The sequence below is a fragment of the Pan paniscus genome, chromosome 18, assembly GCF_029289425.2.
Source record: "Pan paniscus chromosome 18, NHGRI_mPanPan1-v2.0_pri, whole genome shotgun sequence".
NCBI classification, from domain to species: Eukaryota; Metazoa; Chordata; class Mammalia; order Primates; family Hominidae; genus Pan; species Pan paniscus.
In genome coordinates, this window is record NC_073267.2 from 20,789,841 (window position 1) to 20,814,864 (window position 25,024).

Consider the following 25,024-nt stretch of genomic DNA (forward strand, 5'->3'; position numbering starts at 1 on the left):
ACAAGAAGTTTGCGTCTTTGGCAGAACTGATGGGCAAAGAAACACTAGGTTCTGCAAAAAAAAAGCAGGATCTGTTCTGTGTTACTTTTACCACTCCTTTCAGTGACATGTCTGGCAGAGCACGGGTAAGGAGCAGATAGGACCATGAGTCTACGGGGTTTGCAAAGAGGCTTATTTGCACAAGGGTCAGTGGTTCTCTGTGGTATAAATGGAGAAGACAGGGCATGTCTGAACCTGCTGTAGCTGACAAATTATTACTGGAAGTGGACCAGTGATGCCTGATGGCAAGATACAGAGCAGTAGATTTGTGGCTGGGGTAGCCTTGTAGTCAGGGCTCCCTTAAAATAAAACCTTGCTGACAGTGGTAATTGTAGTGTGAAAGGCATAGTGTCCTCTTGCTTAATCATGGGATACAGACTGCTCACTTCTTAAATGGTTACCTTTGCAGTTTAAGAGGTACCAGTTTCTCTGGGACTAGAGCCATGGTGAAATTTCCATTCTCTAAATTCCACTCTTCCTTGCTAGCTTCGGTGTATAGTCCGCCTTCTTTTTTTCTTCTGGTTTACATTATTGTTTGAGCTTATTATTATTCTTATTCACTTATTCAATACTTTTATCAAGTGCCTGCTGTGTGCTGATACTGTTCTGTGTAATGGGGATTCAGTGAACAAGACTGAAAAGGTACCTGTACTTATGGCGCTTACATTTTGGTGGAGGAAGACAGACAAAAATCAAGGAAATAAACACGATAATTTCAGATAGTGGTAAGTGCTATGAAAATTGGGAAACAGCAGGGTAATGTGATAGTGATAGAGAAAGAGTTAATTTAGATGGGGTCATCAGGGATGCCTTCTCTGAGGAGGGGATATCCAAGCTGAGACTGAAGAATAAGAAGGATCCAGTCATGCTCTAAGGATCATCTAGTAATTTGTATAATCTCCATATTAGCACTCATATTTGAATGAGTAATGCGTTGTCATATGCTGTGTTGTGCTGTAATAATAATATAGTACTATACATCTGCAAGATGTAGGACATATATGTACTATTTAAGGGATGTGAATAACTTTCTGAAACAATGAGGCATAGCTCTATGATGTTGAAAGAAAAATAAAACTATGGCCATAAAAGTATTATATTTCCTTAATAATTTCCCTCACTTCTAAAATTGAATTTCATGCTTTGCTTGAGTATCCACAGAAGATATATTACTTTATTTGTATAATCTATTTACATTCTGTGTATTGCTGAATGCATGGCATGATTAAAAAAATAAAATATTTGAGCAGAAATGGGGTTAAGAAATAATGTGAGTTGAAACCTAGACCTAAAAAAAGGCTATGCCTTAAGGTGTTTTATTGTTTTTACTTTTGCTTTTTTAAAATAAATAAAAGCTTGTAAAATAGTCTCACTCACACTGTAGAGAACCATTTGTTTGTCATTAGATTCCTACTTTGCATAGATTGAACACAAATAATTACAATTGATTGAATAGTAGGAAGAAGTTTTGTTATTGATTAAACTATTTAGAAAAAATAGCATTATATCTTATTTTTTAATAACCTGATTATAATTTGGACTATTTTTTTTTCCCATTTCTCATTGCACTATAATTTGTCCCTGATACTTTGGTGTACTGAATTTTTAAGTACTTTGAGGCCTACCGAGGACATATCCTATTTCATCTTTGCATATCCCACATCATGAATTGAATTTCCCTGCCCTCTCTTTTTTTGTTAAGAAGCTAATTATTTTAAAATGAAGACATAAAGGAACATTATTGTATTCTATTTTCTGTTTCCATAGTTCATCCCTTGCTGGTTATGATTCTGATAATGTCTTTTTATTTTCCCTTGCTTATTTAAAGGAAACAGTGCCACACATAATGCTGTGCAAATAAGCAATCAATATTTACTGTTTGCTAAATGAATGAATATGATGCCTAATCCCTCCTGGTTACCTTGTATTTTCATAATCACAATTTCCCAGAAACTGTGAAATTACTGGGACTGTTTTAAGTAGTTTGGTGACGGTTCCAATTTTCAACAATAAAATATAATTAATATCAGAGCCAATCGATTTGCTCTTTTTTACCTCTGACTGAGTTGGCTGGTGCTCATGCAGTCCAAGTATAGTGTTAAGATAGGCAAATTGAGGCAGGAGGATTGCTTGAGTCTCGGAGTTTGAGAGTATAGCGCACTGTGACTGAACCTGTGAATAGTCACTGGAATCCAGTTTGGGCAACATAGTGAGACCCTGTCTCTTTAAAAAAAAAAAAAAAAAGGATATGAGAGTAACCTCTGAACTTCAAAATAGAAAATTTTTAAAAGTAAATATTCTTTGATTTGAGTAGGCTTTTTTACTTCAGTGTTTGTACCTTTGTATGATATAGTTTTTCTTGTGTAGATAAGTCCTGTTAAAGAAAATATAATATCTTGTTTTACAATGTGAAGTTAGTAAAGGTTTACAGAACTTTGTTTCCTTTAAGAAGGTTTTACTGAATTCTTAGCTAAATTAATCCCATTTAAAGATTGATTTACCTGCAATAATATTCAGAAATATTTAATATATAAAGTAAATCTTAATTGGACAGGTTCTTGAGGTGAATTACCATACCCAAGAATTAGCTCCTGATCAGTAAGACAATTCTGGGAGGACCAGTTATAGGAATTGTGAATTATAGGGACTCTCTCATGCTCTACAAAATCTGCCAAATAATTAAGATCTGTTTTTCCCAGTACATTAAAAATAACATTTTTCTCTCTTGTAGTGTGACTGTGGGAAGATGGAGGAGTATGAGAAGTTCTGTGAAAAAAGTCTTGCCAGAATACAAGAAGCATCACTATCCACAGAGAGCTTTCTCCCTGCTCAGTCTGAAAGTATCTCACTTATTTGCTTTCATGGAGTGGCTATCCTTTCTCCACTGGTAAACTTGCTTTGTTTTTAAATAGTTTTTTTCTGTAGTGAACAACTAAAACAGTTCGTGGAAAAACAAAAGAAAGGCTTATAAACATTTGAAGAGATGCCCTTATTCAGAATTAGAGAAATGCAAATGAATTAGCATTTTTTACTTACTATTATAGATTGGCCAAGACCTAATAGAACCTTGTGTTCCTTAGATTGTGGAGAAAATGCACTTTTAATGCACTTTTGCTAAGAGAATCAGTTTATTTTATTTCTAGATGAGCAGTTTGGTAGAATTTAAAAGCATACATAGCCTTTGGGTCAGCAGTTCCATTTTTGGGTATATCCTACAATTATATGTGAGCCCAAAGAAATAAGTACAAAGTTACATTAGCATTGTTTGAAATAGCAAAGGTTGACGAATCACCTAAATGTCCATCAGTAGTGGAGTAGTTTAACTATGGTCTATTTTATAAAATCTCATACATACCATTACAGTAAGGCAGATGTAAATGTTGAGGCATGGAAGGATTTCGATGATCTAGTGTAAAACACCGTGTGCAGCATGCTGTCAGGGGCAGTATAGAGTCATGATTAGAGGTCCAGACTCTGGGCCAGGCATAGTGGCTCACACCTATAGTCCCAATGCTTTGAGAGACCGGAAGGAAGAGGATTGCTTGAGACCAGGAATTCAAGACTAGCCTGGTCAACATAGTGAGACCTCATCTCTATAAAAACATTTTTAAAAATTAGCCTGGCGCAGTGACATGTGCCTGTAGTCCCAGCTCCTCAAAGGCTAAGGCGGAAGGATCCCTTGAACCTAGGAGTTGCAGGCTGCAGTGAGCCAGGATTGCGTCATTGCGTGGACTACAGAGAAAGACCCTATCCCAAAAGAAGGAAAAAAACTCCAGCCTGGGCTAACAGAGCAAGACCCTATCCCAAAAGAAGGAAAAAAAAAGTCTAGGCTGTGGAGCTTTCTGGCCTGGGTCCAAATCATTGCTTTGCTACTTACTTGCTGTGTAAACTTGTGGTCCATTTTCTTATTTGTTAAATGGGGATAAAATAGTGCCTACCTCATAAGGCTATTTTGAAGATTAAATGAATTTGTAGATATAAAATGGTTAGAATACCACCTGGATCATAAGAGGTACCCAATATAAGTTAACCATTTGGGTTTTTCAAAGGATGGCTATTCCTTTTCTGGGGAGTGGTGAGAGAATATAGGATAATAGGGAAGACACTTCATCATACACCCTTTGATACTAATTGGATATTTTAAAAATGCATATGACTTTATTTTAAATCACAAACTAATATTAGAAAAAAGTGAGCTTTAAATTTATTTTTTGGTATAACAGGAGTTAAGAGATTAATTTTAATTAATTGAACTGAATTTTTAAAGACACCAGAGCTAACTGCCAACTTTTTGTAATGAAACTTTCAAACATACAGCAAAGTTGAAAGGATAGTGCAGTGACCACCCATAGATTTACCATTAGATTAAATAATTTGTAACATTGTTGTCATCTTTGCTTTATTGTGTTTGTGATTTTTATATACACGTATGTGTGTGTGTACATATGACATTTTTAAAAATTGCCTAGCTATTTGAAAACCACGGAGACCTGACACTGCTCCCCTAAATATTTTGGCGTACATCTCTTAAAAATAAGGACATTCTCCTATGTAAAGCCCCAATACCATTATCACATCTTAAGAAAACTAATAATTTTTAATAATATCTAATAATTCTGTTCATATTTAAATTTTTCCATTTGTGCTCAAAATGCCTTTTATAACTTTATTCCCCCAATCTGGATCCAAAGTTCACAATTAGTATTTGCTTGTTATGTTTCTTTATTTTAATCCAGAACAGCTACTGTACGTCTTAAAAACAGTTTTTTTAATTGGTTGAGCATGGTGCCTCACGCCTATAATCCCAGCACTTTGGGAGGCTGACGTGGGTGGATTGCATTGCTTGATCCCCAGAGTTTGAGACCAGTCAGGGCAACGTGGTGAAATCTCATCCGTACAAAAAATACAAAAATCAGCTGGGTGTGGTGGCACGCACCAGGAGTCTCAGCTGCTCTAGAGGCTGAGGTGGGAGGATCACCTGAGCCCGGGAGGCTGAGGCTGCGGTGAACCCTGATCATGCCACTGCACTCCAACCTGGGTGACAGAGTAAGATACTGTCTTAAAAAAAAAAACAAAACTATGATACTGAATTTTTAAAGAGACCAGAGCTATTGTCTTGTAGAATTCCTTAGATCTTGGATTTGTCCCATTGTTTCCTAATAGTGTTATTTAACTTGTTTCTCTAGTCCCTGTAGTTCCTATGAACTGGAAGTGAAGTTTGATAAACAGGTTAAAGATTTTTGGAATTCTTTGAAGATAGGGCTGGGCGGGGTGGCTCATGCCTGTAATCCCAGCACTTTGGGAGGCTGAGACCAGCGTGGCCAACATGACGAAACCCCGTCTCTACTAAAAATACAAAAATTAGCTGGGCGTGGTGGTGGATGCCTGTAATTCCAGCTCTGTGGGAGGCTGAGGCAGGAGGATCCCTTGAACCCAGGAGGCGAAGGTTGCAGTGAGCCAAGATCCACTGAACCCAGTAGGCAAAGGTAGTGAGCCGAGATCGAGCCACTGCACAACAGCCTGGGCAACAGAGTGAGACCCTGTCTCAAAAAAAAAAAAAAAAATGTAATCCCAGCACTTTGGGAGCCCGAGATGGGTGTATCACTTGAGGTCAGGAGTTCGAGACCAGCCTGGCCAACATGGCGAAACCCCTTGTCTACTAAAAATATAAAAATTAGCTAGGCATGATGGTGGGTGCCTGTAATCCCAGCTGTGCGTTAGGCTGGGTCAAGGAGAATTGCTTGAACCCAGGAGGGATCGGGATCGCACCACTGTACTCCAACCTGAGACTCCATCTCAAAAAAAAAAAGGAATTCTTTGGAGATGATGCCCTGCACTTCATACTAAATTAAATCAGAAGTTACATAATGTTTAGTTGCCCTCTATTAGTGATGTTTAGTTTGAACACTTGCTTACAGTAGTGACTGCCAGATGGCTCTTTAAAGTACACATTTTCTCCTTTTGATTAGCAAGTAAATTGTATAATCATTCTTTGGTACCATGCAATTAGGAAAAAGTTTTAAAACAACATATTTATCAGCTATTTGATAACACATTGCTTGATTTAATGTGGACCAAAATGTCTGAGGCTTGTTGTGTAGGGTCTATGACTCCGTCTGTTATTTATTTATAAGCAAAATCTGATGTTTATGGACCTAATCCACACTTTTATGTTGTATTTGATAGGTGAATATTGCAACTTTTGAAATAATTTTTTAATGATATATTTTCTATTTGTTTAAGCCTACGATAAGTCTTGACTGTTAACAGTGATTTAATTTCCCAGGACTTAATAATTAAGATTGAAATCCATTATAAAGAGATACAATGCTTAGAAGCCTTCCATTTTTTAGGTACATTATATTTTTATCGGAAGGTAGAGTGAGGTGAAAGAAAAGATGTATTCTGCTTTTGTAGGCAAATAATATATTATCTGTTTATTTTTATCATTAAACCTTTGGACATTTTTTGAGGCAGCAAAGAGTTAAATTGTGCACTGGTTAGAAAATTAAAAGTTGTAGAATCCAGTTGACCCAGTGAAATAAGATACTAAACATGGGCTGGGCGCGGTGGCTCGCGCCTGTAATCCCAACACTTTGGGAGGCTGAGGTGGACAGATCACAAAGTCAGGAGTTGGAGACCAGCCTGACCAACATGGTGAAACCCCATCTCTACTAAAAATACAAAAATTAGCTGGGCGTGGTGGCACGTGCCTGTAAGCCCATCTACTCCGGAGGCTGAGGCAGGAGAATTGCTTGAACCCAGGAGGCGGAGGTTGCAGTGAGCCGAGATCGCACCACTGCACCCCAGCCTAGGTGACAGAGCAAGACTCCATCTCAAAAAAAAAAAAAAAAAGGATACTGAATGTGAAGTAATATTCAAGTCAATATTCAAGTGAAGTAATAAAAAACTCAGCAGTGGCCAAAAGGGCCTTAATTTTATTTCTGTCATTTTAGAACATTTGATTAGTGAACAAACTTTTTTCTTTTTAACTTTTTAACTGAAAATAATTTACACATAGCAAAATGCACAAATCTTAAGTGTTAAAGTTCCATGAGTTTTGATATATGGCATACACATGTATAACTCACACCCACACAGGATTTTCTTCACCATGGAAAGATCTCTAATGCCCCATCCCACTCAGTACCCAGACCATTGTTCTGATTTCTTTCACTATACATTAGTTTTGCCTGTTGCACATGTTTTTAATCTTTCTGATTCAGAACTTCCTGATTTTATGATATTTTTATCGTGGGAAATAATTACATTTTTATGATGTTTTACAGCTTAACATTGAGAAAAGAAAGGAAATGCAACAAGAAAAGCAGAAAGCACTTGATGTAGAAGCAAGAAAGCAGGTTAACAGGAAGAAAGCTTTACTGACTCGTGTCCAGGAGATTCTTGACAATGTTCAGGTGTGTGATTTTAGCTGTTTCAGTTATAATAAAGAAATCATAAGATAAGCGTTGATGATAATTTTTCTGAAATATATTTGCACTTAACTAATTACTAATGTACTTTACTTTTACGTTTGAGAAGCTTCATAATTTGTGATTTTCCATTTCAGTTACTCCAAAGAGAATGTACTTGCTTGTTAGTGATGCCCAGTACTTGAATCAGAGGATATTTACACAATAGAACCATACACTGAATATAATTGCTTATTGTTTGCATCTTATGACTCTAAAAACATTGAATTCTCAGTGACAAAATGACAGAATTGGGTATTATTGTTTACCCCAAACTAATTAGACTGTTGACTAAATGACCTTATTCTCATTCTTTGCTTAAGTAAATAACTGCCTCCAATTTTTTTTGGTGAAAACTCTTAGATACACAAAATGCAGTTTAGATAACATTGAATTGTTTAGATGCATCCTATGTCTAAAAACTATTTAAACAACACATCTACACCTTGTGCAGTTATTTTTAGATTTGTATAAACAATTTGTTCTGACATGTGGATCATTTTGTACTAAAAAGAAAAACGAATAAATTAGATTGAACGAATAATTTCTACAACATATAGCAGTGTTCTGCTGGTAACATCTTTTTGTTTTTTCATAATCTTAGGAGTTTGTGGTTTGTCTGTTTAATTTATATCAGATGACACGTGTATAATGAACCTTAAGGGTTCATTTCTCTGTTAGTAGTGTAAACTGAAGAAAATGACTGAGGCAAGTCTCAATCGATTTAGAGGTTTGTTTTGCCAAGGTTGAGGATGTGCCAAGGAAAAAGAGACAAAAGTTACAGTAGAATCTGTGGCTTATGCTTTTCCAGAAGAGGTTTTGAGGACTTCAGTGTATAAAGGGGAGAGAACAGCAGGAGGGGAAAGAGGAAAGAAAAAAAAAGGAGGGTAGGTAATGAGATAAGCGATCACATTTTTGTGAGGCTTTGATTAGCACTCACTGAATCCACAAGTCGCATGAGAAAGGTGGGGGTAGAGGAACAGTCAGTTATGCATTCATCTCAAGCTCAATAAATCTGCATTTTACATAGGATAAAGTAAGCAGAGTAGAGGAAGAAGTCAAATATACATTTGTCTCCAAAGGGATGATTTCTAGTCATCTTTGGTCTTTGTCCGTATCTTGTCAGAGTGAAATTCAGCAGAACTCTGGGTTGGTGTAAAGATTTTGGGGCCTACGAGGAATTTCCTTGTGAGCAATTTGCAAGAGAGTCTACCTGGGTAGATAGGTGGCCTTCTATTTTGCAGCTATCTGTTTAGGAATAAAAGGAAGGCAGTTTTTGTGTGACTCAGTTCCTAAGCTTTACTTTTTCCTTTGACGTGTGATTTTCCATTTCAGTTACTCGAAATCCCTATGTAATGAGTCTTCAGAATCTGATGAAAAAGTCAAAGGAATATATAGAAAGAGAACAATCTAGACGCAGGCTGAGAGGTAGTATGAAGAGAATTGTTAATGAGAGTCATAGTGACTCTCATGTGACATAGTTGAGTTTGGGGTCCTGAGATTTTATTTCCCTTTCACAGTAGTATATAGTGTGTGGGTAGTAGATTTCATTTTGCAGATTATAATTACTGTCCATATGAAGTTTAAAAAATGTATTGAGTAGCACTAATTTAACAATAAGAGGTGTGTTTTTTACTTACTACGTATTTCCTGTGATTGAAATGAAAATGGCATATCATTCTTGGTCCATTGAGGGAAGATAAAATATACTACTAATAAAATTGTTAAAAGAGCATGTATAATGTTGAACTGTAATGAATTAATTATTCAGATAGGAAAATTTTATATAATACAATTAGATTTCTGCTTCACCTGTAAAACCTAAGGTTCTATGATAGATTTTTTTCTTGTTGTTATTTAACTTGTCTAACTAAAGGCTCATTTTAGTGACGTATAAACAACATAGCTTCCGAATATCACAAATGTGAAATATTTTACGTAAGGAAATCATCTGTTTTACTTAAATCTGTGAACATGTTCATGGATTTCATAAATATGCATCCTTTTTGTTTTATTTTGGTCCTGAGGCTGTGACTAAGTATGTCTTGTACTGTTGATTGCATAGTACCTGGAAACCTTTTTGCATCTTTTTTGTTTTATTTTGGTTCTGAGGTTGTGACTAAGTGTCTTATTGTACTGTGTATTGCATAGTACCTGGAAACCATTACCTGTCTTGGGATTTGTAAGGTAAAATAGGAGAGCCATGTGGTCTAGAAAAAAACAAGCACATTCAAAACAACCAAAAAATATTGTAATATTCAGACTTTTTTTTTTTTTTTTTGAGATGGAGTCGCGCTCTGTCGCCCAGGCCGGAGTGCAGTGACGTGATCTCGGCTCACTGCAAGCTCCGCCTCCCAGATTCATGCCATTCTCTTGCTTCAGCCTCCTGAGTAGCTGGGACTACAGGTGCCCACCACCAAGCCCAGCTAATTTTTTGTATTTTTAGTAGAGATGGAGTTTCACTGTGTTAGCCAGGATGATCTTGATCTCCTGACCTCATGATCCGCCCGCCTCGGCCTCCCAAAGTGCTGGGATTACAGGCGTGAGCCACCATGCCCCGCCAATAGTCAGGCTTTTGATGTCTGTATTCATATGATAATACAATGATTTTTGCCAGTTTAATATACGGATGTATAATTACCTTTAGAAACTATCCTAGTTCTCTTTTTATTCTTTTGCAAAGTTGGATTATTTAGATACAAAATATCTGTTTTTACATTCATTCATTCATTCATTCATTTATTTTTGAGACAAAGTTTAGTTAAACTTTGGAGTAAGCATGTGGGTGCAGGAGTCTTATTACTGAATTATTTTTGCTTAATCAATGTCCTGGACAAGTTAGTCTTTGTTAGAGAGGGAATCGTTTACGTAAGACATTTCATTACTTGCTGTTTATTGCATATATTATTATCCTTGGATGATAGCTATCCTAGGAGGAACAGTTGGTAATGTTAATAACATATGACTAGAAGAAATTTAAGTGCTTCTATTCTAAGATTAAATTGCACATGGATATATGAATATATGTGTGTGTGTATACACATATATATGTTCATATTTGTATCAGATTAGATGTTTCTTTTTATAACTCTTTTATAACTCTTTTAATAACTTAGGCAGGATGACCAGTAGGCATCTTTTCAATAATAATTTGAGCCCCCTGTGATACAGGATACCATAGAAACCTGTCATCTTAGTTTTTCTTTATGTTTTGAAATGTCAGAATTCTGAATTTTCAATTTCAATTTTATTTTAGAAAACAGTGAAATCAGAGACTTTTTGTGCAATGAGGAAATATTAATTTTTAAATTTCCTGTTTCAGGTTAGAAAAGCACCTAATGCCAGTGATTTTGATCAGTGGGAGATGGAAACAGTTTACTCTAATTCAGAAGTCAGAAACTTGAATGTTCCTGCTACATTTCCAAATAGCTTTCCAAGCCATACGGAACACTCTACTGCAGCAAATCTTGATAAGATAGCTGGGATTTTGCCATTGGATAATGAGGACCAATGTAAAACTAATGGAATAGACTTAGCTAGAGATTCAGAAGGATTTAATTCTCCGAAGCAATGTGATAGTTCCAATATTAGTCATGTAGAAAATGAAGCTTTTCCAAAGACCTCTTCAGCAACCCCACAAGAAACTCTTATTTCTGATGGTCTCGTCTCAGTAAATGAACAACAGGATCTACCACTTTTGGCAGAAGTCATCCCAGATCCCTATGTAATGAGTCTTCAGAATCTGATGAAAAAGTCAAAGGAATATATAGAAAGAGAACAATCTAGACGCAGTCTGAGAGGTAGTATGAACAGAATTGTTAATGAGAGTCATTTAGACAAAGAACATGATGCTGTTAAAGTGGCTGACTGTGTAAAAGAGAAAGCCCAGTTGACAGGCAAACACTGTGTCTCAGTTATTCCTGACAAACCAAGCCTTAATAAATCAAATGTTCTTCTCCAAGGTGCTTCCACTCAAGCAAGCAGCATAAGTATGCCAGTTTTAGCTAGCTTTTCGAAAGCGGACATACCTATACGAACTGGCCATCCCACTGTTCTAGAGTCTAATTCTGATTTTAAAGTTATTCCCACTTTTGTTACCGAAAATAATGTTATCAAAAGTCTTACAGGTTCATATGCCAAATTACCTAGTCCAGAGCCAAGTATGAGTCCTAAAATGCACCGAAGACGTTCCAGGACATCATCAGCATGTCATATACTTATAAATAACCCAATAAATGCCTGTGAATTAAGCCCTAAAGGAAAAGAACAGGCAGTGGACTTAATTGTTCAAGATACTGATGAAAACACAAATGTGCCCGAAATTATGCCAAAGTTACCAACTGATTTAGTGGGAGTTTGTTCAAGCAAGGTTTATGTGGGCAAAAATACATCTGAAGTCAAAGAAGATGTGGTTTTAGGTAAATCAAATCAGGTATGTCAATCTTCAGGAAATCATTTAGAAAATAAAGTTACTCATGGACTTGTTACTGTGGAAGGTCAGTTAACATCCGATGAGAGAAGCGCACACATAATGAACAGTACCTGTGCTGCGATGCCAAAGCTGCATGAACCATATGCCAGCAGTCAGTGCATAGCAAGTCCAAACTTTGGAACTGTGAGTGGACTCAAGCCAGCCAGTGTGTTAGAGAAAAACTGCAGTTTGCAAACGGAACTGAATAAGTCTTATGATGTAAAAAACCCTTCTCCTTTATTGATGCAAAACCAGAATACGAGGCAGCAGATGGACACACCTATGGTGTCCTGTGGAAATGAACAATTTTTGGATAACAGTTTTGAGAAAGTTAAACGGAGACTTGATTTAGATATTGATGGTTTGCAAAAAGAAAACTGCCCTTATGTCATAACAAGTGGAATAACTGAACAAGAAAGGCAACATTTGCCAGAAAAAAGATACCCTAAGGGATCTGTCTTCGTTAACAAGAATAAAATGTTAGGAACTAGTTCCAAAGGTAAGGAATCTTTGAAGCGTTTGATACCTTCTATGCAGATAATACCTTTATTTTAATACTCTTAATTGACATTTTTGGGAAAAAAGTGGTCTTTATTCATATGGGCACTTAATTTTATTTATCTTATTAGAAAGCATATAGTCAGCTACAGTTTATTGTCATTTGATAGGCTTTCTTAAAGATTTTCTTGAGACAAGGTCTGGCTCTATCACCCCAGTTTGGAGTGAAGTGGCATGACTTCAGCTCACTACAACCTCCGCCTCCTGGGCTCAAGCCATCCTCCCACCTCATCCTCCCAAGTAGCTGGGACTACAGGCTCATGCCACCATGCCCGGCTAATTTTTGTATTTTTTATACTGTAGAGATGGAGTTTCCGGCATGTTGCCCAAGCTGGTCTCAAACTCATGAGCTCAAGTGAGCCTCCCGTCTCAGCCTCCCAAAGCTGTGGGATTACAGGCGTGAGCCACGACACCCAGCCAGGATTTTCTTTTTTGAGACAGTCTGGCACTGTTGCCCAGGCTGGAGTGCAGTGGCACAACCTTGGCTAACTGCAACCTCCACCTCCCGGTTCAGGCAATTCTCATGCCTCAGCCTCCTGAGTAGCTGGGATTACAGGTGTGAGCCATCATGCCTGGATGGATCTTCTTATTTAAATGATGAAGCTTTCATAGTCCACTTGGTATTATTGAGAATGTTAATAATTGGAGGAAACAGTTCTTTTTTTTTTTTTTTTTTTTTTGAGACAGTCTTGCTCTGTCGCCAGGCTGGAGTGCAGTGGCAGGTTCTCACCTCACTGCAACCTCTGCTTCCTGGGTTCAATTGATTTTCGTGCCTCAGCCTCCAGAGTAGCTGGGATTACAGGTGCTTACCACCTGGCCCAGCTAATTTTTATATTTTTAGTAGAGATGTGGTTTCGCCATGTTGGCCAGGCTGCTCTCAAGCTCCTGGCCTCAAGCGATCCACCTGCCTCAGCCTCCCAAAGTGCTGGAATTACAGGCGTGAGCCACTGCACCCAGCCCCAAACAGTCTTGCCTGAAACATCACTTATGGTTTTAATTCACTGTATTGCTATGAGGTCTTTCTTTTGGACTATAGTTTCTAATGTTTATTTCAGTTTGCTTTTTCATTTGTAGTATGAGCTTCGTGTAATTGGCCCTTCAGTAAACACTTTAACATCAAATTATTAGACAAAGTATCAGAAATAAGGCTCTGAGTAGGTGGTTCAAGAACGGTTCTTTAGGCCGGCGCGGTTGCTTACGCCTGTAATCCCAGCACTTTGGGAGGCCGAGGTGGGTGGATCACTTGAGGTCAGGAGTTCGAGACCAAACTGACAAACATGGCGAAACCCCGTCTCTACTAAAAATACAAAAATTAGCTGGGCGTAGTGGTGCACATCTTTAATCCCAGCTACTTGGGAGGCTGAGGCAGGAGAATTGGATGAACCCAGGAGGCGGAGGTTGCAGTGAGCCGAGATTGCACCATTGCACTCCAGCCTGGGTGACAGAACCAGATTCCGTCTCAAAAAAAAAAAAATAATAATAATAATAATAAAGGTTAATTAATAAAAATTATTATTTCAGTTTTTTTCTGTTGTATCCATTAACAGCAATTTATTAAAGCACGTTTTTCTCCTTCATTACCCCTTACTTTGTTGTCATGGTTGATAATTCTTTATTACTGATATAGAAGACATACAAATCAAGTAAGTTAAGCTCTTAGGGCTTATGGGAAATACAGGGTTGGGTCAGACTGCTTAAAACCTGTGCAACTTTTTTTTTTTTTTTAATTTTTTTTTTTGAGACAGGGTCTTGCTCCGTCACCCAGGCTAGATTGCTGTGGTGCGATCTCAGTTCACTGCAGGCCTGGGTTCAAGCGATTTTCCTGCCTCAGCCTTCCAAGTAGCTGAGATTTACAGGCATGCACCACCACGCCCAGCTGTTATATTTTTTGTGGAGACAGGGTTTCACCATGTTGGCCAGGCTGGTCTCGAACTCCTAGGCTCAGGTGATCAGCCCTCCTTGGCCTCCCAAAGTGCTGGGATTACAGGTTTGAGCCACCAGCCCTGGCCCATCCTGTGCAACTTTATAAGAGCTCTAATAAAAACAACCACTGTTACCTGGGGAGCCAACTTGGATCCTCCAAGTAGATAGCATAGCAAGGCAAGAGGCTGCCTCAGTGAATATCAGAAGTACATAAGACCAACAGAGTGGAAATTTCTTTTTTTTTTTTTTTGAGATGGAGTTTCACTCTTGTTGCCCAGGCTGGAGTGCAATGGTGCGATCTCAGCTCACTGCAACCTCCGCCTCCCAGGTTCAAGCGATTCTCCTGCTTCAGCCTCCCAAGTAGCTGAGATTACAGGCATGCGCTTGTATTTTTTTAGTAGAGATTGGGTTTCACCATGTTGGTCATGCTGGTCTCGAACTCCTGACCTCAAGTGATCCACCTGCCTTGGCCTCCCAAAGTACTGGGATTACAGACGTGAGCCACCACACCTGGCCCATACTTGGTATTTGTACATTTCAACATGTCTTACCACATTCTATTTAGGAAGCTTGTATTGTCATAATGTTTTCTCTTAGTTAGTAACTAAAATATCTGGAATTTTAATGTCCAGTCCTTTTTGAAACCTCAAGCTGAGAAAGCTTTATAACATCAAGGAAACACTTTCTTTGAAAATCAAAACAAGGCAAAACTACAAGCTACACTACCAGAGATCCTGGAGGACAAGTGTCAAAAAAACAAATGGTGGTAGGATGCAGTTGAGGACCACATCTGAAAGTTAAGTAGAGTCAGGAGAATCTTGTCTGAATATATAGTCCTGGGTCTGTCATTTCAGATCAGGATGGGATCTGTTGAATGAGTGGGTAAAGGTGATGCAATACAGGTCTTACTTTATTGAGTAGCATGAAATAAAAGGAGTGGAAAAGGTGATGCAATACAGGTCTTACTTTATTGAGTAGCATGAAATAAAAGGAGTGTGGTTCGAAGTAGAGACCCAGCTATATCTTGATTGTATTATGTCAGATCCAGGAATACTCTCTTGTCAGAAGGATAATTTAAATTGATGGTATAAAATATCAGACATTAGACTTGTGAATTTTCTAAATTGAGGAAACATGTTTCTTTTCAGAAAGCGAGGAGTTACTAAAAAGCAAGATGTTAGCTTTTGAAGAAATGCGGAAGAGACTAGAAGAACAGCACGCCCAGCAATTATCACTACTCATAGCTGAGCAGGAAAGGGAACAAGAAAGACTGCAAAAGGTGAGGAATGTGGAGGGAGATACAACTGGTAAGTGAAATTTAGCCAAGGATACCTATGAATTTTGGTCATGTATAGAATACGTGTAATTTTTGCCTCCATATACCTTAAGGTAAGGGAGTCATTTTGATACGTGAATGGTATTTTTTGTCAAAATATGAAGTTTGATATTTAGATCCTTATCTAAAAGTAATTGCATAATTCATCGAGAATATTTTATTGAATCCTTGATTTAAAGCTTAATATTTTAAAAAAGTATTTTATAAATAGGTGCTAAAGTACACATTCTGCAGGAGTTATATCATAAAAATGACACTCATGCTGGGCGTGGTATCATGAGCCTGTAGTCCCAGCTATGCAGGAGGCTGAGGTGGGAGGATTGCTTGAGCCCAGAAATTCAAGGCTGCAGTGAGCTATGATTTCGCCTTTGTCTAGCCACTGCACTCCAGCCTGGGCAACAGAGGGAGACCCTGTCTCTATAAAAAGAAAAAAAAAAGAACGACACTCGTTATAATATTATTATAATTAATAATTTAACTATACATTATCACATATTAAATTATAGCCTGGGCGTGGTGGCTCACGCCTGTAATCCCAGCACTTTGGGAGGCCGAGGTGGATGGATCACCTGAGGTCAGGAGTTTGAGACCAGCCTGGCCAACATATAGTGAAATCCCATCTCTACTAAAAAATACAAAATGGTGGTGTATGGACCTGTAGTCCCAGGTACTTGGGAAACTGAGGCAGGAGAATCACTTGAACCCGCGAGGTGGAGATTGCAGTGAACCGAGATCGTGCCACTGCACTCCAGCCTGGGGGACAGAGCGAGATTCTGTTTCTTGAAACAAGAAAGAGAGAGAGAGAGAGAGGAGAGAGAGAGAGAGAGAGAGAGAGAGAAAGGAAGGAAGGAAAGAAAAGAAAAGAGGGAAGGAGGGAAGGGAACGGAAGGGAGAGGGAAGGAAGGATAATTTGAGGAAGAAAAACTTGAAATAAATAATAATTGCTGATAATTACATGTACTTTTGGCTAAGCCTAAAATGATATCATTTTGGGACATAATTAAAAGGTTTAGCATGTTATAATAAACTGTTCATGTATAGGAAATAGAAGAGCAGGAGAAAATGTTAAAAGAGAAGAAGGCAATGACAGCGGAAGCCTCTGAGTTGGACATTAACAATGCAGTGGAATTAGAATGGAGAAAAATAAGTGACTCTAGTTTGCTGGAAACAATGCTGTCTCAAGCGGACTCACTCCATACTTCAAATTCAAATAGTTCTGGTAAATATTTAAAAATCCTTTTACATTTGGGAAAGTGATCCTACAGTAAGATATTTATTTGGCACACTATAAGATTATATCTCCTGTTTTCAAATGATTCCATGTCCAACCCTCTTTGCCAGCTGCTTAGTAACCAGTGAAAAATGACATGATAGGAGATCAAAGACTTGTGAGCAGATGTTTGTGAACAAAGATTACCTTTGCCAGGAAAAGATCAGGAAATTTGGCTTAGAGCCCAGTCTGATCATTCATGCAGCAGGTGATATACTTCAAGTGAAAACAGTTTGCTCTCTCCTGAGTGATCTTGAATTACCTCTAATTCCCTAGTCCCTTTAAATAGCTTATCTTCATATCTCAATTATCCTGAGATGCTGTTTGTGTTGAAAAGATCCACCTGGTATGTAAGCTTTAAAGTCCATAAATATTTTAAGTTAGCAGGTAGGTCATTTTTGGAGGCAGTTGTTATTCTTAATAAGTGTCACAAGTGTTTATTGGGATGTTCTTCGTATTCTAATTATATGACATCAAGTATAATACTATATGTATGTTTCTCTAGGTTTCACAAATTCTGCCCTGCAATATAGCTTTGTTTCTGCAAACGAAGCACCATTCTACCTCTGGGGATCATCAACTAGTGGCTTGACCAAACTCTCAGTAGCAAGGCCTTTTGGAAGAGCCAAAACTAGATGGTCTCAAGTGGGTAAACTTAATGATACATGTCCATCTATCTATTTATCTTTTCTTAAGAGCTATATTATCTTAGACTGTATAAATGAACACCAATAAACATTGTGTCTGTCTTCTTTCTCCTAGGTTTTTAGTCTGGAAATACAAGCAAAATTTAACAAAATAACTGCAGTGGCAAAAGGATTTCTTACTCGTAGACTTATGCAGACAGATAAGCTGAAGCAACTTCGACAAACTGTAAAAGTAAGATTCCTGTAAATCATTTGTATTTCACTTCTGTCTTAGTTTCTATCAGTCTTGTGACAGCTGAGCTAACAGATTAGTTCAGAACTTAAACGCTTTTTAGTCACTGTAATCTAGGCAGTTTTAGAAGTCTGATTGTTTGTTGCGGGAAGTCAGGGACCCCGAATGGAGGGACCAGCTGGAGCCGCAGCAAAGGAATATAAATTGTGAAGATTTCATTTTAATATGGACATATATCAGTTCCCAAATAACACTTTTATAATTTCTTACTCCTGTCTTTACTTCAATTGCTGAACATAAATTGTGAAGATTTCATTTTAATATGGACATTTATCAGTTCCCAAAATTAATACTTTTATAATTTCTTATGCCTGTCTTTAATCTCTTAATCCTGTTATCTTCATAAGCTGAGGATGTAGGTCACCTCAGGACCACTATTGTGTTAACTCTACAAAATGATTGCAAAACATGTGTGTTTGAACAATATGAAATCAGTGCAACTTGAAAAAGAACAGAATAACAGCGATTTTCAGGGAACAAGGGAAGACAACCATAACTGACTGCCTGCGAGGTCGGGCAAAATAGAGCCATATTTTTCGTCTTGCAGAGAGCCTATAAACGGACGTGCAAGTAGGGAAGATATCGCTAAATTCTTTTCCTAGCAAGGAATATTAATAATTAATACCCTGGGGAAGGAATGCATTCCTGGGGGGAGGTATATAAACGGCCGCTCTGGGAGTATCTGTCTTATGCGGTTGAGATAAGGACTAAAATATGCCCTGGTCTCCTGCAGTACCCTCAGGCTTACTAGGATTGGGAAACTCCACCCTGGTAAATTTGTGGTCGGACCAGTTCTCTGCTCTCGAACCCTGTTTCCTTTTGTTTAAGATGTTTATCAAGACAATACGTGCACAGCTGAACATAGACCCTTATCAGTAGTTCTGATTTTGCCTTTGTCCTGTTTCCTCAGAAGCATGTGATCTTTGTTCTCCTTTTTGCTCTTTGAAGCATGTGATCTTTGCGACCTACTCCCTGTTCTTGCACCCCCTCCCCTTTTGAAATCCTTAATAAAACTTGCTGGCTTTAAGGCTCAGGTGGGCATCATGGTCCTACCGATATGTGATGTCCCCCTCGGAGGCCCAGCAGTAAAATTCCTCTCTTTGTACTCTTTCTCTTTATTTCTCATCCAGCTGACACTTATGAAAAATAGAACCTACGTTGAAATATTGGGGGCTGGTTCCCCCAATAATTGTTAATCTTTCTCAGATAATATTATGAATAACGTAAATGAAGCAGTTTGTGTGTTTTTGACTTGCTTGAAAGTGAGTGGTTTGACTTCTGATAAGTAATAGTTTTATTTATGTTCTTAGTACAGTCGGTCCTCTATCTCTGGGTTCCACATCTGTGGATTCAACCAACCATGGATCAAAAATAATTCAGAAAAAACAAATGATGGTTGTGTCTGTACTGAACATGTACAAATTTTTTTTCCTTGTCATTATTTCCTAAACAATATAACAACTATTTACATAGCATGTACATTTATTAGGTATTTTAACTAATCTAGAGATGATTTAAAGTATATGGGAGATGTGCTTAGGTTATATGCAGATAACTATTTTATATAAGGGACTCCAGCATCCTTGGATTTTGGTATCTGAGGGATTCATGGAACCAGTCCCCCACAGATACTGACGAAAGACTGTAATTTTGGATTGACTGAGAAAAAGAAAAAAGCAAACTCCAGTGATCACAAATCTTTCTAGAAAAATGTTTTTGAAGGAGCATTTCTTTTTTCAGGATACTATGGAATTCATAAGAAGTTTTCAGTCAGAAGCACCATTAAAGAGAGGCATTGTTTCAGCTCAAGATGCTTCACTTCAGGAAAGAGTGTTAGCTCAGGTAAATACATGGATCCTGAAGGCTTTTAAGACATGGACATATTATATTTCTCCTTTTTTATTTAATCACTGAAAATAGGTTTCAATGAAAACTATTTTAATCTTTTTCTATAAATAAGTGTACATGGTATATAGTATTCCTGAACTCTAACCTCATCTTTTAAATGTATACAATATTTTCTTCTCTTGTGCCTAGTTGCGAGCTGCCTTGTACGGTATTCATGACATATTCTTTGTAATGGATGCAGCTGAAAGAATGTCTATTCTACATCATGATCGAGAAGTTCGCAAAGAGAAAATGCTCAGGCAAATGGTATGTTATATGATTTCTAATGAATAGAGTTCTTCTGGGTTTAGGGTAATTGATACTAAATGTCAGTTTTGGTTGACTTCAGCACCCTTTTTCTGATCATTCTTAAGCACAAGTAATTCCTGGAATTGCTAGCAGCATTTAAATCTGTAGACAGATTTAAAAGAATTACATCATTTAGGAATTACATATTGTTTTCTTATTGGATTTTAGAGTTGAAGCTTTGAATGTTTTGCTTAGATGGCTTATACAATCTATCAGCTGCTCCTGATTGAATTTCCTTGAATTCAATTATAATGTGGGTTTTGCTTTTTTTGAAATCTGAGTTAGAAAACAGGCTCCACGTTAATTTGAAGTATATCAGAGTATGTGATTTGAATCAGTTATCTTAGTGTGATTGGCAAAGGAAAAGCAAGCAAAATTTACATAATTCTAATTATTTAATTCTTAGAATTAGACTGCTTCAAAAATACAAAACAAGATGATTTAACTAAATTAAAAATGTTAGTAGAGAGAAGCTTTTCCAGGCAATGTGGGATTATAATATATTATAATATAGTGGTATTAATTGGTTCCAGTAGAGTTTGACGTTACTTTTGTATATTAAAGGATAAAATGAAAAGTCCACGAGTGGCTCTTTCAGCTGCAACACAGAAGTCTCTTGATAGGAAGAAATACATGAAGTAAGTTTTTTGTATCATGTCATGTTAGTTATCAAACCAATTAATTTTAGTCATCTGTTGGTCTATTTGCATATTTAAATTTAGAAATAAAGAGTTAATTTTTCTGCAGTTGAGCTGATAGAAATCCCCTTTATATAAAGAAATTTATTAAAATCAGGTGCTAAAATCTCATTTCATCTTAGATGAATTTATTTACTAAATTTGACAACATTCAACTCATATAACTGATAGCTGGTCAATCTTAAAAACAGTTAATCTTTATATTCAGTGCCTAAATATATTCCTTTTCTGATGTCCTAAAGGTTTCTTGGGAATAAAGACTTAATGGGAAAAATATCTTAATAACTTTTCAAAAAAATTCTTCTTTCTTGAATGCAGTCTTTAATATGCTTAGTACAGGTCTTCCAGTAGTACACCAGCTTCTAAATGATGATTTGTTTCTGTCATCCTGTATTACATTTGTAAGCATGTTTTCTTCCCTTCTCTAAATACATTATGTCCTTATTTTTATATTGTGTTAGAGCTGCTGAAATGGGAATGCCAAATAAGAAATTTCTGGTTAAACAAAATCCTTCTGAAACAAGGTGAGAAAAATCACTTAGTCTTAATGAGAGGCTTTTTGTTTTTTATAGAAAAAAAAAATTGGCTGGGCACGGTGGCTCACGCCTGTAATCCCAGAACTTTGGGAGGCCAAGACGGATGGATCACCTGAGGTCGGGAGTTTGAGACCAGCCTGACCAACATGGAAAACCCCATCTCTACTAAAAATACAAAATTAGCTGGGTGTGGTGGCACATGCCTGTAATCCCAGCTACTCAAGAGGCTGAGGCAGGAGAATCGCTTGAACCCGGGAGGCAGAGCGGGAGTGCAGTGAGCCAAGATTGCTCCATTGCACTCCAGCCTGGGCAACAAGAGTGAAACTCTATCTCAAAAAAAAAAAAAAAAAAAGTTAAAAAATTAAAATTTAAATCCCAAACTTCATTTTTGTTGACTTTGTTCTACTTGACATCAGTAGAGCACTTCTTGCTGAATTGGGTCGGGGGTCATCCTCAGGCTCAAGATTCATACCAATACCTGGCCATATACCTGGTCACATGTCAGACCAGATGTGCCTGGACATTTTGTAGGACATGCTATCTGTGGTAGAAATTTTGAGTGTGATATGTCTTGAGTTCAGTTAGACAGTCCAGAGGATCTTTGATACTTATTTAAAAACCTTAGAAAGCTAATTTAAGCTGGGCTGGGAGCAGTGGCTCATGCTTGTTATCCTAGCAGTCTGGGAGGGTGAGGTGGGTGGATCACGAGGTCAGGAGTTCAAGACCAGCCTGGCCAAGATGGTGAAACCCTGTCTCTATTAAAAATACAAAAATAAAAGATACAAAAAGCTGGGTATGATGGCGCGTGCCTGCTCAGCTACTCAGGAGGCTGAGGCAGGAGAATTGTTTGAACCTGGGAGGTGGAGGTTGCAGTGAGCCGAGACTGCACCACTGTACTCCATCCTGGGCGACAGAGCAAGGGTCTGTCTCAAAAAAAAGCTAACTTAAGCTGGGCACAGTGGCATGCTCCTATGGTCCCAGGTACTCGGGAGGCTGAGGCAGGAGGATAGCTTAAGCCCAGAAATTCAAACCAGTATGGGCAACATAGTAAGACCCATCTCAAAAAAATAAATAAATAAAAAATAAAGCTAAAAAGCGAACTTTAATATTTCTGACCTGTTTTTTACTCCTGTAAAATGAGAGTGATACTTTCTTCTCTCACTGGTTTGAAGGGAAAAGTTAGCTTTTGTAAAGCATATGTATAAGAAAATTATCTAAAAGCACAAGGGTTAGTCTATATGTTGGACATTTCTTTGCTGATAAAAACCTAAGGTTTGGACTCTTAGTGAGCAAAATACAAGTATCATATTAATATGCTTTAGTCGATTTGCTCTGATTTGTGGTAATATATAGGCCATATTATTGCATAGTTGACCTTTACCTTACAGTCATCATCTTTCATCCGTTGAAAGAAAATGGGAAAAAATGGAATTTAACCTATTAAATTAATTTTTCATTTAATTTGTCAACAGAGTCCTTCAGCCAAACCAAGGACAGAATGCACCTGTTCATAGGCTACTTAGTAGACAAGGGTAAGAATGCCACACACGGGTATTGAAAACTACGGAAACCAAGATTAGATTTGAGAGGGAAAAATAAATCTAGTGTTCCTTATGTAAAGGATAATGGTTTTTCAATGGGATTTTTTTTCTTTATAGCATTGGGAAAGATATTTTAAAGTTTTGTCTTCAAATGTAACCCTCTTGGTGTACTGTTGTGTATTCTAATTACTGTCTTATGTTGGGATGTTTTTACTTTTCATTTCATACCATTTTACTCATAAAGTATTTTAAATATCCATATAGTAAATTCAGCATCACCGAAGTGATTCTCCAACAGAGTATGACTCGTGCTTATAGTCTCCTGCTGAAGCCAGAGTTTAGCTTTCCTTACTGTGCGCATGCATGAGACTTCAGTTCTTTTCAAGCTTATTTGTGCTTTGGACAGTTGATGCAATGTGATTGCTTTCTTTGAATTTTGAACATTTAGACCTTAATGCCAGTGACTTATTAATTTTTTTATATTCAATTAGAACCCCTAAGACATCAGTGAAGGGGGTTGTGCAAAATAGACAGAAGCCTTCACAGAGCAGAGTGCCTAACAGAGTGCCTGTTTCAGGTTTGTAGAAAATAAATTCCTGAAGCCCATTCAATAGAAGGAAGTGCACAAGCTGCCCCATAACTCAGGCCATAGAAGTGGAATAGATTGTCTTTCCTTGCCACCATAATTTTGGCATATTCACAGTCATCTTATTAGTGTTCTTTGGTCTTAGCATTGTATGGCAGTCAGGAAGTCTTAGTAAAAGTGTGATTCCAGTCTTCATTTCTATAATATTTCTATGGAAAGCACCTTGTATTTTTCATTCTGAAAAAATTGTAGAATTTGCCATGCTTAATTCAGAAAACCTTTTTATTTAATGAATAAAAGATAATGATCATCTCTGGTGCTAAGTCTGTGCATTGTCTGTTCAGCTTGGGGAAGTGTATCTGCACGTAAGGGGATAAAACTTTCTCCCTCAGACTATAAGATCACATGTGAATATGCCATTGGGAGGAGGGCTTCATATTTTGCTCAGTCCAAAGCTTGAGCTAAATCTCTCCTTATGTTCATTATTTGAGGATTAAGAGCTAAACTAAAAACTGTATTTTAAAATTCTGTTTATGGTGGCAAGAAGACAAACTCATTCTTGAGCAAATTCAAAGCTCTTAACCAAATGCTTTAATATTTTTTAGGTATCTTTGTTAAGACACTTTGATTAAGCTCACTTAAAAATTATGTGATCCATTTAAAAATACTTTCCAAATGTTGTGCTTTAACTATACTGCTTTCTAGACATTTACAACAAACCTAAATTAATCACCAGGCATTGAAGATTAAACCTTTAATCAATTTTAATCTTTCCATTAATATACAATTAGGCAAATTTTAGAGCTTTATTACTAAGCGATTTCCTTCAAATTAGGAGGGAACAAGCTATTGATCGTAACTTTGAAATGATGGCTGACCTTTTGTATGTATGTAGTGAATGTAATTCATAGTGTCACACATATATAGGATAATTTAAAAGATCATCTTTGGAAATCATTGTGAGTGACAGTTAATGGAATTGTCTTAAAGGATTACATAGCTGAAGATACTGTTTACTCCAGAGGCAGTCAGAATAAGCTAGTTTGAAAGATAACCATTTGAAAGGACTCAGACCAAACACCAAACCTGTGGAATTTTAAGACATTTTCTGTTTTTCTCATGTTAGTATTCTATATTGCACTGAAACTTAGCAAGTTGGAAAATCATTGAGGAATTAGTATTGTTTTGCCTGATACCAATTTGCCACAGTGACTACTCTCCATGTTCTTTTCTCATGCATTTCATCTCCACTATTTGTCACTTGTGAACTTATAAGCAAAATAGCAAGTACTGTTTTTATTCAGCAATACTCAACAGTATAAAGGATGTATAGTCAGTCACTGAAGTTAGTAACATACAATGAAGTTCATTATTTTGAACTATTGAGGTTAAATTGCATTGCAACATAATTATTAATACAAATGAACTTAACCCTTGAATTAATATATATCTAAACAAG

General features: G+C 37.2%; 1 protein-coding gene across 6 annotated transcripts in view; it reads left to right on the forward strand.

The window, feature by feature from the left end:
* Positions 1-25,024, forward strand: part of CCP110 (centriolar coiled-coil protein 110) — a 29,913-nt gene that overhangs the window by 1,545 nt on the left and 3,344 nt on the right. Inside the window, exons 2-15 of one of the 6 annotated variants that reach the window (XM_008956011.5) lie at positions 622-764; positions 2,771-2,926; positions 7,329-7,457; positions 10,834-12,481; positions 15,612-15,742; positions 16,841-17,018; positions 17,575-17,714; positions 17,832-17,948; positions 19,749-19,850; positions 20,046-20,162; positions 20,769-20,842; positions 21,364-21,426; positions 22,911-22,970; positions 23,471-23,556. In XM_008956011.5, coding sequence (XP_008954259.4) covers positions 2,786-2,926; positions 7,329-7,457; positions 10,834-12,481; positions 15,612-15,742; positions 16,841-17,018; positions 17,575-17,714; positions 17,832-17,948; positions 19,749-19,850; positions 20,046-20,162; positions 20,769-20,842; positions 21,364-21,426; positions 22,911-22,970; positions 23,471-23,556 — 2,986 coding nt within the window. In that variant the 5' untranslated portion in view covers positions 622-764; positions 2,771-2,785. The remainder of the gene's footprint in view (positions 1-621; positions 765-2,770; positions 2,927-7,328; positions 7,458-10,833; positions 12,482-15,611; positions 15,743-16,840; positions 17,019-17,574; positions 17,715-17,831; positions 17,949-19,748; positions 19,851-20,045; positions 20,163-20,768; positions 20,843-21,363; positions 21,427-22,910; positions 22,971-23,470; positions 23,557-25,024) is intronic. The other 5 variants (XM_003830553.4, XM_057300042.2, XM_057300043.2 and 2 more) reach the window with 5 other exon arrangements.